We start from the raw sequence: 13706 nt of genomic DNA on the forward strand, positions 1-13706 counted from the left end.
CTAATAGGAAAAAACCGTAGCATTTACAAAAGGAAGCATCTTGCATGTATGCCTAGTACTAACTGCAGTTTCTGGTAGCTGCTTGATACATGCAGAGTGTGTGTTCAAATCATTTTTATTATAAGGGTGGAAGAGATAAAGCTCATGCTTGAATGCAGAGATGAAAGGGGCCAGGAGCGGTGGCTCAAGCCTGTAATCCCAGCAGTTTGGGAGGCCGGTGGCTCAAGCCTGTAATCCCAGCAGTTTGGGAGGCCGGTGGCTCAAGCCTGTAATCCCAGCAGTTTGGGAGGCCGAGGTGGGCAGATCCCTTGAGCCAAGAGGTGCAGACCAGCCTGGGCAACATGGGGGAAACCCGTCTTTACAAAAAACCCACAAAAATTAGCTGGGTGTGGTAGCATGCCTGTAGTCCCAGCGACTCAGGAGGTTGAGGTAGGAGGATCACTAGAGCCCTGGAGGTTGAGGCTTCAGTAAGCCATGATCTTGCCACGGCACTCTAGCATGGGCAAGCATATTTTAAACTCATGTTCAAATAATGCCAATTGAGATATTAGTATTTCCATCTTATAGGGTTGGCCCAGTTATTGTGAAATGAGATGGGGCATGCATGAGTGAAAGGATAGTGTAGGAAGACAGAAGAAATGGAGAATGAAAGAAATTGATCAAAACTGTCTTTATTCTTTAAAAGTAAGAGCCGGGTGCCGTGGCTCATACCTGTAATCCCAGCACTTTGGGAGGCTGAGGTGGGTGGATCACAAGGTCAGGAGTTCGAGACCAGTCTAGCCAACATAGTGAAACCCCCTCAATATTCAAAATACAAAAAATTGGCCAAGTGTGGTAGTGGGCGCCTGAAATCCCAGCTACGCAGGAGGCTGAGGCAGGAGAATCGCCTGAACCCAGAAGGTGGAGGTGGCAGTGAGCTGCGATTGAGCCATTGGACTCCAGCCCCAGGGACAGTGCTAGGCTTCCTCTAAAAAAAAAAAAAAAAAGCAAGAATAGGACGGATGCAGTGGCTCACACCTGTAATCCCAGGACTTTGAGAGACTGAGGTGGGCAGATCAGAGGTCAGGAGTTCCAGACCAGTCTGGCTAACATGGTGAAACCCCGTTTCTACTAAAAATACAAAAAAATTAGCTGGGTGTGGTGGCACACACCTGTAATCGCAGCTACTCGGGAAGCTGAGGCAGGAGAATCCACTTGAACCCGGGAGGCGGAGGTTGCAGTGAGCCGAGATCGCGCCATTGCACTCTAGTTCGGGCAACAAGATTGAAACTCCGTCTCCCAAAAAACAAAATAAATAAATAAATAAAAAATAAAGTAAGAATATACCTAGGCAGGGTATTTATAGAGGAAATGCAACAATCTAATATTTATCATTAATTACAAATCTTTCATTTGTAATTTACCAAAACAGTGAAAACAAACAACCCTTCCCCCGCCGCTCAATACAAACCCTCCCTTGGCTACTCTAGGGACCAGAGGCATCGCCATCGCTAAGGAGCTGGTTAGGAATGTCGGCTCTCCGACCCTAGCCCAGACTTACTGAATCAGAATGAGCATTCACCACGACCACCAGGTAACTTCATGCATTTTACAGTTTCAGAACCCCTGCTATAGCCTGCTATACTTCAGCGCCAATATTTTGCTGAAAAGAATTCCTAGCTGGAGCCGTGGCTCCCGGAGTCTTTCACCAGATGGCAGCAGCCCACTCCTCCCTATGGCACTCCCATTGTTCCAGGCAGGATTCAGCCGCAGGCATCTCCGGAAGACTAGGGGCCGACGGGGCGGTGGCGGGGTCGTACCCTGTGGGAGGGATCGGGTCTGCCCAATGGGTTCTCTCGGGCGGGGGGCGGGGCTCTGTTTCAGCAACTCGACCGGCCTTAGTCTCCTTCCGAATTCTGAGCTCAGTATGTGGCGCCTACCCCGCGCGCTGTGTGTGCACGCTGCAAAGACCAGCAAGCTCCCCGGACCTTGGAGCAGGCCTGCCGCCTTCATGTCCACTCTCCTCATCAATCAACCCCAGTATGCGTGGCTGAAAGAGCTGGGGCTCCGCGAGGAAAACGAGGGCGTGTATAATGGAAGCTGGGGAGGCCGGGGAGAGGTATGCGGGCGCTTAAGAAATCTCTGCAGCCGCCGGGGTTCGCTCGAGGAGGCCGGGCGGGCACTGACCTACCGAGTCCCCGCTGGCGCTGGAGGAGGTAGTACAGAGTGGGAGATTTTGAAGCTCCACAGTACAAGTTTTCTCGTGTAGGGTGCCTTTAAAATGAAAACTTAGATTTTAGGTCCTTGTGACCTATGCAGAACCGAAGTCATTTTGGAGCTGTAGGGGCCTAAACTTCCCGCTCATATTTAAAACTTTGTGGTCTTGGATCTGTAGTGAGAAATGTGGCACATTGAGGGGTGCAACTGATCTTAATTTAGAGCTTAACTTTGGCTCTTCACCTGTGACATGCACCGCAAGTAACGTTCTTCAGTGTAGTTTAAAGTTATCTTTCTTCCTGAATTCCTTGGGAGTTTGCAAGCTCGGACTTGCTGAAATCCTGCCATGTTTTACGTTGGGTTGTGAACTCCTTTGAGGACTGGGTTTTCAGCATTTCTCCGTTGCCCAGGGCTTAACACCGCGCCTGATGCCCGTTACTGCTCAATACAACGTTTTATAGAATACAAAGGAAAGGTAAGGTTATTATCGCCCAGATTTTTTTAAAAAGAAAATTTTTTATAAGAAGATGTTATATAACAGTTAAACTTTGTTGGACGTTGTATATTATATAATGAACCTGCCTTGTTAAAGGGAACACTTCTTCCTTTTGGTTATTAGTGGCTGTAGGAGATACAGATAATTTTAATTGCTCCTCAAACCTCAGTGTTTAATCTTGATTTCCATGTGATATCTGATCATTAGGCCTTTTTAGCTGTGCCTTGATTTTCCCTTTCATTGTTGACCTGAGACCTCTCCAACTGGTGTGGACACAGGCCTTTCCCATGGTTTTCCCACCTTGGCCATTTCATCTCTGAGCAGAGATGACTTGTCACTAGTAAGGGAGAGAAGGAATAACTAAAACTAGTCAGTTTGGGCTGTTATTAATGGAAAAAGAGGCAAAATAACTGGTTACATTAAAGCTTTTGTTTGTACACCTAATATTGAGATGTCAGGGGAGAGTTTTGCAGTAAAGGTAGTTTCTAATGTTTAAGTCAGAAATGAAAGACAACCTCTGTAGAGTGGTTTATATGTAACAGAAGTTAACCTAAGGTTTTTGAGTTTGGATATTATATCATTGTTTCCTCTCTTCTTTTTCTTTCCCCTGAAGTTTGGTCTATTCCCTTACTTCAGAAGGGATTACGTTTCCTATACATGATCATCATCCTTTTGTTTTAAGGTTATTACGACCTATTGCCCTGCTAACAATGAGCCAATAGCAAGAGTCCGACAGGTAAGTGTGTGTGTGTGTTTAATTCAAATTACACACAAGGAGTTTGTGCAGGCTTTCTTTAGAGGCAGAAGCCAGTTAGGCAGGTGAAGAATAATACAAAATCACAAATGCAGAGAATAATGTGTTTATTTTTCATTTGACATTTAGGACTGTCTGGGGGAGACTGTCCTCCCTTGGGTGGGGGCGTGAAAAGGAAAGAACCATAGAAAAGGCGAAGCATAGAAAGACTAGGCAGAGGGCCATTTAAGACAGTGCTTCTGAAGTACCTGAGGATTTTGTTAGAATGAAGCTTTTGATTTCTGAAGTTTGGGTTGGAGCTCAAGGTTCTGCATTTCTAATATGCCTCACATGTTGTTCTCAGATGAAGCTGACAGATTTGCTTTGAAAAGCAAGGTTTTAAGGCATAGCTGGATTCCAACCTGTTTTACCGGGTTCTAGCTAGTTTTGGGGAGTGTAGACTGTGGGAATCATTCTCAGCCATAAATGTTAGAGAACCCTAGAGATTTTCCAATTCTCTTCTGAAAATATTTGTGTGTTCTAGAAGATTGTCATCACTTTTCTTTATTTCCCCCTCTCTGTCCCCCTACTTCTTAATTTAGGCCAGTGTGGCAGACTATGAAGAAACTGTAAAGAAAGCAAAAGAAGCATGGAAAATCTGGGCAGATGTAAGTATGACCTTTGTTTCTAGAATTCAGAAGCGGTCACTTTGCCTATTGTAAGCAATGAGATACATAAACATCTGATAAGCAGGTCAGTGCTGCCTTGTTAAAATGTGAGCTCCTTGGGGGCTGTGATACTGTACTAGGGCTCCTGCTGTCTTGGTAACACCTCTGCCATATTTCTAGGGTAGTGCCTTTTCTGTACTTGCCATTCATTGAATGGATAAATTTAAATGAATTAAAACTTTGTGCTGGTATAGTATAAACTTGAGCTGTGAACACTATTCTTCACTGAAATTACTTGAATTTATAATTAAATAGAAAATGAATAGAAGACCTATGCTAGATATATTCATTTGCTCCTCCTCTTACCCCCTGCCAGATTTGTCTGGGAGTATCTCAGCAATAGGTCAGCATTCCTGGTTTAAAGAACAGCAGCAGACTGGACCTGGTGGCTCACACCTGTAATCCCAGCACTTTAGGAGGCTGAGGCAGGTGGATCATCTGAGGTCAGGAGTTTGAGACCAGCCTGGCCAACGTGGTGAAACCCTGTCTGTAGTAAAAATACAAAAATTAGCCGAACATGGTGGCACGTGTAATCCAGTCTACTCGGGAGGCTGAGGCAGTAGAATTGCTTGAGCTTGGGAGGCGGAGGCTGCAGTGAACCAAGATAGCACCACTACACTCCATCCAGCCTGGGCGACAGAGTGAGACTCCGTCTCAAAAAAAAAGGAAAAAAAAGAGCAGTGGCAGCATCCCTTTCTCAGGGCCAGAAGCTCATATTCCTTGACTGTCTAATGAGGCTGTGAGGCAGAGTCAGCCTCCTTGGTCTCTGAGTCTCCACCACTGGTGGAGAGCAAATTTAGGAACTGTGACTGGTGCTGGGCTGGCCACACTGACTCGTCACTAGGTGGGGGCTAGGCTCCTGAGAAGGAGAGAGTAAAGGCAAACCGAACCGGGATAGCCTGATTTCCCAACCTTCCCACTACCCCCATCCTCAGTGTGCTTTGTCTTGTAAAAAGAAAAGACTGAGGGTGCCTGCCTTCTGGGAGGGTTAAATGAGTTAATCATTTAAAGTGTTTACTGGAGAGCCTGGCACAGGAAAAGCCTCCATACATTTGAGTTAAACCCTGTGCTGCTGGGTGAGGGACTGCTGAGCTGCAGTGTTTTCTCTGAGTCAATGATTGCAAGGGGGGTTGGGTGGGGTTGGGGTGGGTTGCAGAGTGGCAGCCTGTCCAGGAGAGCCCTGGGTTGGATGAAGCTTTTTTTTTTTCTTTTTTTTTTTTAAATCAGCCAAGAGACGTCTTTGTGTAAAGCATGAAGCACATCTTTCCTCTACTTTAATTATGGATAGAAGTATGGCCTCGGGTTCCATTATACACAATCAAAAGTGTCTTTGGGCAGAAAAATACCACTTCCACAAGTAAACAGTGTGCTAGGTAAAGTTCACCCTACCTGGATAGAGAATAGTGTCCAAAACAGTATCCTTCATTGTTTTAAAAACTTACTTTTATTTATTTCTGATCATAAAAGTAATAAATATTCTTTTTCTTTTTTTTTTTTTTTTTTAAGAAAAGATTAATGCTGTAAATAAGAGAAACAAATTTAGTCCCCTTACCCCAACCTCTGCAATGCAAAATGATTATTAGGTTTAGGTTTTGGTGCATTTCCTTTCAGTCTTTTATGTATTTATTTCATAGCTGTGATTATTGTACGTTCATATATACATGGCGTGTATAAAATTTTGTGACCTGTGACCTGTGATGATTGTATTGCATACCATCCTAGAGTTACTGCTTTTTTTTTTTTTTTTTTAAAGACAGGATCTGGCTCTGTCACCTAGGCTGGAGTGTAGTGAGTCAATCTCAGCTCACTGTGACCTCTGCCTTCTGGGCTCAGGGGATCCTCCCATCTCAGCCTCCCAAGTAGCTGTGATTACACGCACACACCACCATGCCTGGCTAATTTTTTTGCATTTTTTGTAGAGATGGGGTTTCACCATATTGCCTAGGGCGGTCTTGAACTCCTAAGTTCAAATGATCTGCCCTCTTTGGCCTCCCAAAGTGCTGGGATTACAGATGTGAACCACCATGCCCAGCTGCGTAATTTTTTAAAAAATTGTTGTTTTCCTATACGTATATACTTTTTTCTTTTGAGATGGAGTCTTGCTCTGTCACTCAGGCTGGAGTGCAGTGGTGTGATCTCCGCTCACTGCAACCTCTGCCTTCCAGGTTCAAGTAATTTCCTGCCTCAGTCTCCCAAGTAGCTGAGACTACAGGTGTGCACCACCAGGCCTGGCTAATTTTTTTCTTAAATATGTTCTCCAACTTAAAACTTTTAATTAAAAAGTAAGCTTTAATGTCGAAAATGCACACTTGGGGAAGACAGAAAAGATCACACACAAGGCTGTCACTTCACACTTGGAAGGTTGTACAGCCGCTGGACAGAGGCGCTCCTCACTTCCCAGACAGGGCAGAAGCCAGACAGAGGTGCTCCTTACTTCCCAGATGGGGCGGCCGGGCAGAGGCGCTCCTCACTTGCCAGAGGGTGGGCAGTGGGGCAGAGGCGCTCCACACCTCCCAGATGGTGGGGCGGCGGGGCAGAGGTGCTCCTCACTTGGCCAGACGGTGGGAAGCCTGGCAGAGGCGCTCCTCACTTCCCAGATGGGGCGGCGGCCGGGCAGAGGTGCTCCTCACTTGCCAGATGGTGGGCAGCCGGGCAGAGGGGCACCTCACTTCCCAGACAGTTGGGCAGCTGGGCAGAGGCGCTCCTCACTTTCCAGACCCTGGGATGGCCCGGCAGTGGCGCTCCTCACATCCCAGATGGGGCGGTGGCTGGGCAGAGGCGCTCCTCACTTTCCAGAGTGGGTGGCAGGCCTGGCTAATTTTTGTATTTTTAGTAGAGACGGTTTCACCCTGCTGGCCAGGTTGGTCTCGAACTCCTGACCTCGTGATCCACCTGCCTTGGCCTTCCAAAGTGTTTGGATTACAGGCGTGAGCCACTGCACCCAGCCTTCCTATACATTTATACTTAAAAAAAAAAAAATAGACCAGGCACGGTAGCTCACGCTTGTAATCCCAACACTTTGGAAAGCCAAGGTGGGTGGATCACCTGAGGTTGGGAGTTCGAGACCAGCCTGACCAACATGGAGAAACCCTGTCTACACTAAAAAATACAAAATTAGCCAGGCGTGGTGGTGTGCGCCTGTAATCCCAGCTACTCGGGAGGCTGAGGCAGGAGAATCACTTGAACCTGGGAGGTGGAGGTTACCGTGAGCTGAGATCGAGCCATTGCACTCCAGCCTGGGCAACAAGAGCAAAACTCCCTCTCAAAGAAAAAATAAATTAATAGACTTTTATTTTTTAGAGCCGTTTTAAGTTTACAGAAAAACAAGTAGAAAGTACAGAATTTCCATTACTCCCTCATTCCTCTTCCCAAGTTTCCTTTTTTTTTTTTAAGACAGGGTCTCACTCTGTCACCCAGGCTAGTGTACAGTGGCATGTTCACAGCTTGCGGCTCACTGCAGCTTCGACCTGGGCTCAAGCAATCCTCCTACCTCAGCCTCCTTAGTAACTAGGATTACAGGCATGTTCCTCCACACCTGGCTAATTTTTGTATTTTTTGTAGAGATGAGGTTTTGCTCTGTTGCCTAGGCTGGTCTCAAACTCCTGTGCTCAAGCAGTTTGCCCACCTCAACCTCCCAAAGTGCTGGGATTACAGGCATGAGCCACCAGGCCTGGCCATTTCCCCTATTATTAAAGTTTTGCATTAGCATGTCATATTTTGTTACAACTGATGAGCGATTGTTGATGTGTTATTATTAACTAAAGTACACAATTTACATGAGGGTTCACTCTTTGCATATACTGTTTTGAATGCTAGTGCAACTTAACATGTTGTCTTCTGACTAGAAGCGTCTATTGTATGTGTCTATTTATCCACGGTAAATACAAACATATTTGAAAAAGAAAAAAAGAGTTTATATGAATTCAGGATCTTGTCTTTTCCTGAACTGTTTTTTTTTTTTCTTTTTTTTTTTTGAGACTGAGTCTTGCTCTGTTGCCCAGGCTGGAGTGCAGTGGCATGATCTTGGCTCACTGCAACGTCCACCTCTTAGACTCAAGCAATTCTCCTGCTTCATCTTCCTGAGTAGCCGGAACTACAGGCATGAGCCATTGCAAAAAAATTTTTTTTGTGTGTTTTTTAGTAGAGAACAGGGTTTCACCATGTTGGCCAGGATGGTCTTGAACTCCTGACCTCAAGTGATATGCCCGCCTCTGCCTCGCAAAGTGCTGGGATTGCAGGCATGAGCCACCGCACCTGGAATGAACTGGTTTTTAAATCTATCTTTGCCCTAGGGAGTGCCAGCTGACATTATGATCTTTCTTAAGTATCGGGCTGTACTTTTTTTGGTTGCTATTTTCACATTCAGGATCTTATCTGGCAGTCAAGTCTTGCTCACCATGCCAGCCTCTGCACCTAATATCCTTTCTCATACTTCTGGTGCTTTTTAGACCTCCCAATAAATAGAATGGGGGTGCTAAGTGGGAACAGGTTGCTTTACTGGGTAATAGTAGAGTCTGTTGGGGATCCTACTTGTTTGATTTTGAGTTAAGCAATTGAGTTCAAGGTTTAGCAAAGAGGCAGAGTTTTTCCTAACTGTGCTCTGGGGCGCCTGCCAATAGGTCAGGGACTTAGAGAGGCTTAGTAAGAACAGACCAAAGCTTGACCCCCTTCTCGTCACAGAAGCTTTCCTGTCTCGATCCTCCCTCACGTGAGGCTTCTCTGCTTGGCCCTCGTCCGTTTGGCTGGCCTTGACTGTGTTAGGACAAACCACTGTTTCATGTAGTTCATTTGAGTTAATTCTAGAATTTTTCTTTTTCTTTTCTTTTCTTTTTTTTTTTTTTCAGACAGAGTTTTGCTCTTGTTGCCCAGGCTGGAGTGCAATGGCGCCATCTTGGCTCACTGCAACCCCCGCCTCCCCCATTCAAGCGATTCTCCTACCTCAGCCTCCCAAGTAGCTGGGATTACAGGCGCCCGCCACCAATTTTAAAAATATTTTTAGTAGAGATGGGGTTTCACCATGTCGGCCAGGCTGGTTTCGAACTCCTGACCTCAAGTGATCCACCCGCCTCGGACTCCCAAAGTGCTAGGATTACAGGCATGACCCACTGCATCTGGCCAATTCTAGAAGTTTTCAAAGGGAACATTTTTCTTTAAGGGAAATGGAAACAAAGTGAAACATATGGAAAGGTAGTTTATAGAAATTGATTTCTTTCTAAGGAATATACTTGCTGCTTTCTTCCATGAGCCAGTTTCAGCACAGAATGGGGCCCATTTCTGCCCTCTGCATCCCCATGTGTCCTCATTTTCCCTCTCATCTCTGATGAGAAAGAGTGGAGTCTTACTCTGTCACCCAGGCTGGAGTGCAGTGGTGTGATCTCGGCACACTGCAACCTCTGCCTTCTGGGTTCAAGTGATTCTCCTGCCTCAGCCTCCTGAGAATCTGGGATTACGGGCACCATATGTGGCTAATTTTTGTGTTTACAGGGGCTCACCATGTTGGCCAAGCTGGTCTTGAACTCCTGATCTCAAATGATCCACCTGCCTCGGCCTCCCAAAGTGCTGGGAATAGAGGTGTGAACCACCATCCCCAGCCATAATTTTCCAAAACCACTTTCTCTTGCTTTTTAGCCTTTGCGTATGCTCTGTACCCCTCTATCCCCATGCTTTTCCTCTACTTTGCCTACCTCTTCACAACATCTGACATGTTTTAGGTCTTAGCCCTAAACTCTAAACTTGTAAAAAGCCTACTTCAGATTGCTCCAGCTGTGAAATCTAGCTCCCCTTTCGTGGCATTTGCCACATTAGATTGTACTTGCCTGTTTCTTGCCTTTATCATCCCCATGGACTGTCAACTCTATAGAGAGCAAGAATTGTAACTGCCTCATTTGCAGTAGAGTATCCAGGGATTAGCACAGTATCTGGCACATAGAACATGTGCAATGATTATTTGTTGAAAGACTGACTGAATAAAATGTGTCCAGAATGGGAGGTAAAAGGCCATGTATACTGGCCATTCTGAGTTGAAATTAACCAACTTAACTAAATGTATAAATGTGCTTACTAAATTCAATTGAAACATCATTAAATCCACACCATGTGCTAGGAAATGTATAGGTTGCGTGCTGATTGATTTAATGCTACAGGTTTTGTTTCCTGTTTCCAAAAGTGTGCATATATTGTGAAAATGACAGACATTGCAAACATATAAATTGTGGATGAAAATCTGTTATAATTTCACTCACCAGAAAAAACCATTGTGAACAGCTTGGTATATGTTCCTCCAAATTTAAGCAAAAGTTTAGTTACCATAAGTGTTTTCTTGTTTTCTATTATCCTATCATAGCTTTTCAATGTTTTCCCATAAAAATCGACCTTATTTTATCACTGTTCCATAATTAACCAATCATGTGCTGATGGACAGTTGGATGGTTTTTTTTTTTTCTTTACTAGAAACAGCACTGCAATGAATATCATTGTGCCTATACTTTTGCATACTCATGTATAAGCTCAGTTTCTGTAAGCTGAACTGCTTAGTTAAAGGGTAGGAATGTCATGCCTGTAATCCCAGCACTTTGGGAGACTGAGGCGGGTGGATTACCTGAGATCAGGAGTTCGAGACCAGCTTGACCAACAATGGTGAAACCCCGTCTCTGCTAAAAATACAAAAAATTAGCTGGGCGTGGTGGCAGGCGCCTGTAATCCCAGCTACTTGGGAGGCTGAGGCAGGAGAATCACTTGAACCCAAGAGGCGGAGGTTGCAGTGAGCTGAGATTGTGCCACTGCGCTCAAGCCTGGGTGCAACAGAGTGAGACTCCGTCTCAAAAAAAAAAAAAATAAATAAATAAAACAAAGGATAGGAATGTTTTAAATGTTAATAGATTGCAAAGTGACCATCCAGAAAAGCTGTGCTAAGACATGATAATACACTTGGGGAGAAGAGAGAGCAAGTAAAAGCCTTGAGCTCACAGTCAAGCTCTGTGAGGCAAGTGTGAGCAGTACTGTGATTAGGCGCAGTGGGAGTTAGGGGGAGGGTGTGATTGGCCTCTGCCTGGGGGAAGGTTTCATGGAGGGGAGTGTTCGTTTTACCTGTACTTTATTTTTTTATTTTTATTTTTGAGATGGAATTTCACTCTTGTCATCCAGGCTGGAGTGCAATGGTGGGATCTCAGCTCCCTGCAACCTCCCCCTCCTGGGTTCAAGTGATTCTCCTGTTTCAGCCTGCCGAGTAGCTGAGATTACAGGCACCTGCCACCATACCCGGCTAATTTTTGCATTTTTAATAAAGATGGGGTTTCACCATGTTGGCCAGGCTCATCTTGAACTCCTGACCCCAAGTGATCCACCTGCCTTGGCCTCTCAAAGTGCTGGGATTACAGATGTGAGCCACCACGTCCAGCCTTAGCTGTACTTTGAAGGAGAGGCAGAATTGGGAAGAATTTGATGGGAGAGAGGGAGTAATGGTCACAGTTGGAAAAATTGTGTCTCATTCATGAATCACATCTCAAACTTTATGACATAAGCTGTGCTCTTTACCCCCCAAACCTAATGTTTCCCTTCAAGTCTTCTTCATCCCAGTAATTATGCTTCCATCTACCTAGCTATTGAAGCTAGAAACCTGGAAGTCATCCTGAGTTCTTTTATGCTCTTTATTTCCTGCATCTGTGTGTCCTTTCAATTCTACTCCCAAAATAAACCCTGAATCCACTTGTTCCCCTTGTGACCACTGCAATCCTTTTTTTTTTTTTGAAATGGAGTCTCGCTCTGTCGCCCAGGCTGGAGTGCAGTGGTGTGATCTCGGCTCACTGCAAGCTCCGCCTCCCAGATTCACACCATTCTCCTGCCTCAGCCTCCCGAGTAGCTGGGACTACAGGTGCCCGCCACCATGCCCAGCTAATTTTTTGCATTTTTAGTAGAGATGGGGTTTCACTGTGTTAGCCAGAATGGTTTCCATCTCCTGACCTTGTGATCGGCCTGCCTTGGCCTCCCGAAGTGCTGGGTTTATAGGCATGAGCCACCGTGCCCGGCCACCACTGCAATCTTAAGACTAAGTCTCTGTAATCTTTTTTTTTTTTTTTTTTTTGAGACAGAGTCTTGCTCTTGTTGCCCAGGCTGGAGTGCAGTGGCATGATCATGATCTTGGTTCACTGCAGCCTCCGCCTCCTGGGTACCAATGATTCTCCTGCCTCAGCCTCCCAAGTGGCTGGGATTACAGGTGCCCACCACCACATCTGGCTAATTTTTTGTATTTTTAGTGAGACGAGGTTTCACCATGTTGGTCAGGCTGGTCTTGATCTACTGACCTCAGATGATCCACCCACCTTGGCCTCCCGAAGCTGGGATTACAGGCGTGTGCCACCGCGCCTGGCCTATAATAGAGTCTTAACTGATCTCCCTGCTTCTACTCTTTTCCCCTTCAACATATCCTCTACTTGTCTGATATTATATTAAAAATTAAAGCAAATCCTCTTATTCTGCACCTTAAAAGCCATTCAAGACTTCACATTGCACCTGGAGTAAGATTCTAACACCTTACAAGCTTCTGGCTTTAGACATACTGGCTTTCCCAATCAGCCCCTTTTATTTTCCATGGATCCCTCTTACATGTTTTTTTCTTATCCCTGGGAAGAATATTCCTATGACTTTCTTTTCCCATTCTTCAGGTTTCAGCTTCAATATTACCTCCTTTGAGATTTTTCCTGCCAACCTTTTTTTTTTTTGGAGATGGAATCTCACTCTATTGCCAAGGCTGGAGGGCAGTGGCACGATCTCGGCTCACTGCAACCTCCGCCTCCAAGGTTCAAGCAATTCTCCCATCTCGGCCTCCCGAGTAGCTGGGATGACAGGCGCACACTACCATGCCCAGATAATTTTTGTGTTTGTAGTACAGATGGGGTTTCACCATGTTGGCCAGGCTGGTCTCGAACTCCTGACCTCGTGATCTGCCCCCCTCAGCCTTCCAAAGTGTTGGGATTACAGGTGTGAGCCACTGCACCCGGCCTCCTGCCAACCTTTTAGGTAAAGTAACTTACCCATTTCCCCTCCAATCTTGCTGTTTTTCTCTTCCTCAGCTTCCTTTTTATTTCCTTTGTCTTTATAACCCTGATGGCAATTTGTAGTTATTTGTTGCCTTTTCTTCTCCTCTGTGCCTTCCAGTAGGTATTTGCTCCAGGAATGCCTTGCTTCTTATTTTAGCTTTAGTGTCTGGCCATATCACAGTCTTGACATGATCAAAAGTCTTTGATATGATTGTACTTTGTTCTTTTACAGCACATATCCAATACTGTGTTACAGACATGAATTTATGCTTTGAATCAGACACAAAAATTGCATTATTTTCTTAGATTCCTGCTCCAAAACGAGGAGAAATTGTAAGACAGATTGGCGATGCCTTGCGGGAGAAGATCCAAGTACTAGGAAGCTTGGTAAAGTATTTTTGTAGTATATACACAATTCTTTGAGTGGAGAATAAGGCTGTCATGCTTTTCTATATATAAGATTGTGAGGTTTTTTTTGAGACGGGGTCTCGCTCTGTCGCCCAGGCTGGAATGCAGTG

The 13706-nt window shown here is 45.3% G+C and overlaps 1 protein-coding gene across 1 annotated transcript in view; it reads left to right on the forward strand.

Moving 5' to 3' along the window:
* The first annotated feature begins 1374 nt into the window (after positions 1 to 1374).
* The window catches only part of ALDH7A1 (aldehyde dehydrogenase 7 family, member A1), a 69594-nt gene continuing 57262 nt past the window's right edge, over positions 1375 to 13706 (forward strand). Inside the window, exons 1-5 of the mRNA XM_011981221.1 lie at positions 1375 to 2098; positions 3375 to 3428; positions 4028 to 4093; positions 13495 to 13575; positions 13657 to 13703. Of these exons, the coding sequence (XP_011836611.1) occupies positions 1550 to 2098; positions 3375 to 3428; positions 4028 to 4093; positions 13495 to 13575; positions 13657 to 13703 (797 nt within the window). The 5' untranslated portion in view covers positions 1375 to 1549. The remainder of the gene's footprint in view (positions 2099 to 3374; positions 3429 to 4027; positions 4094 to 13494; positions 13576 to 13656; positions 13704 to 13706) is intronic.

Source organism: Mandrillus leucophaeus, unplaced genomic scaffold (genome assembly GCF_000951045.1).
Source record: "Mandrillus leucophaeus isolate KB7577 unplaced genomic scaffold, Mleu.le_1.0 Scaffold221, whole genome shotgun sequence".
Taxonomy (NCBI): domain Eukaryota; kingdom Metazoa; phylum Chordata; class Mammalia; order Primates; family Cercopithecidae; genus Mandrillus; species Mandrillus leucophaeus.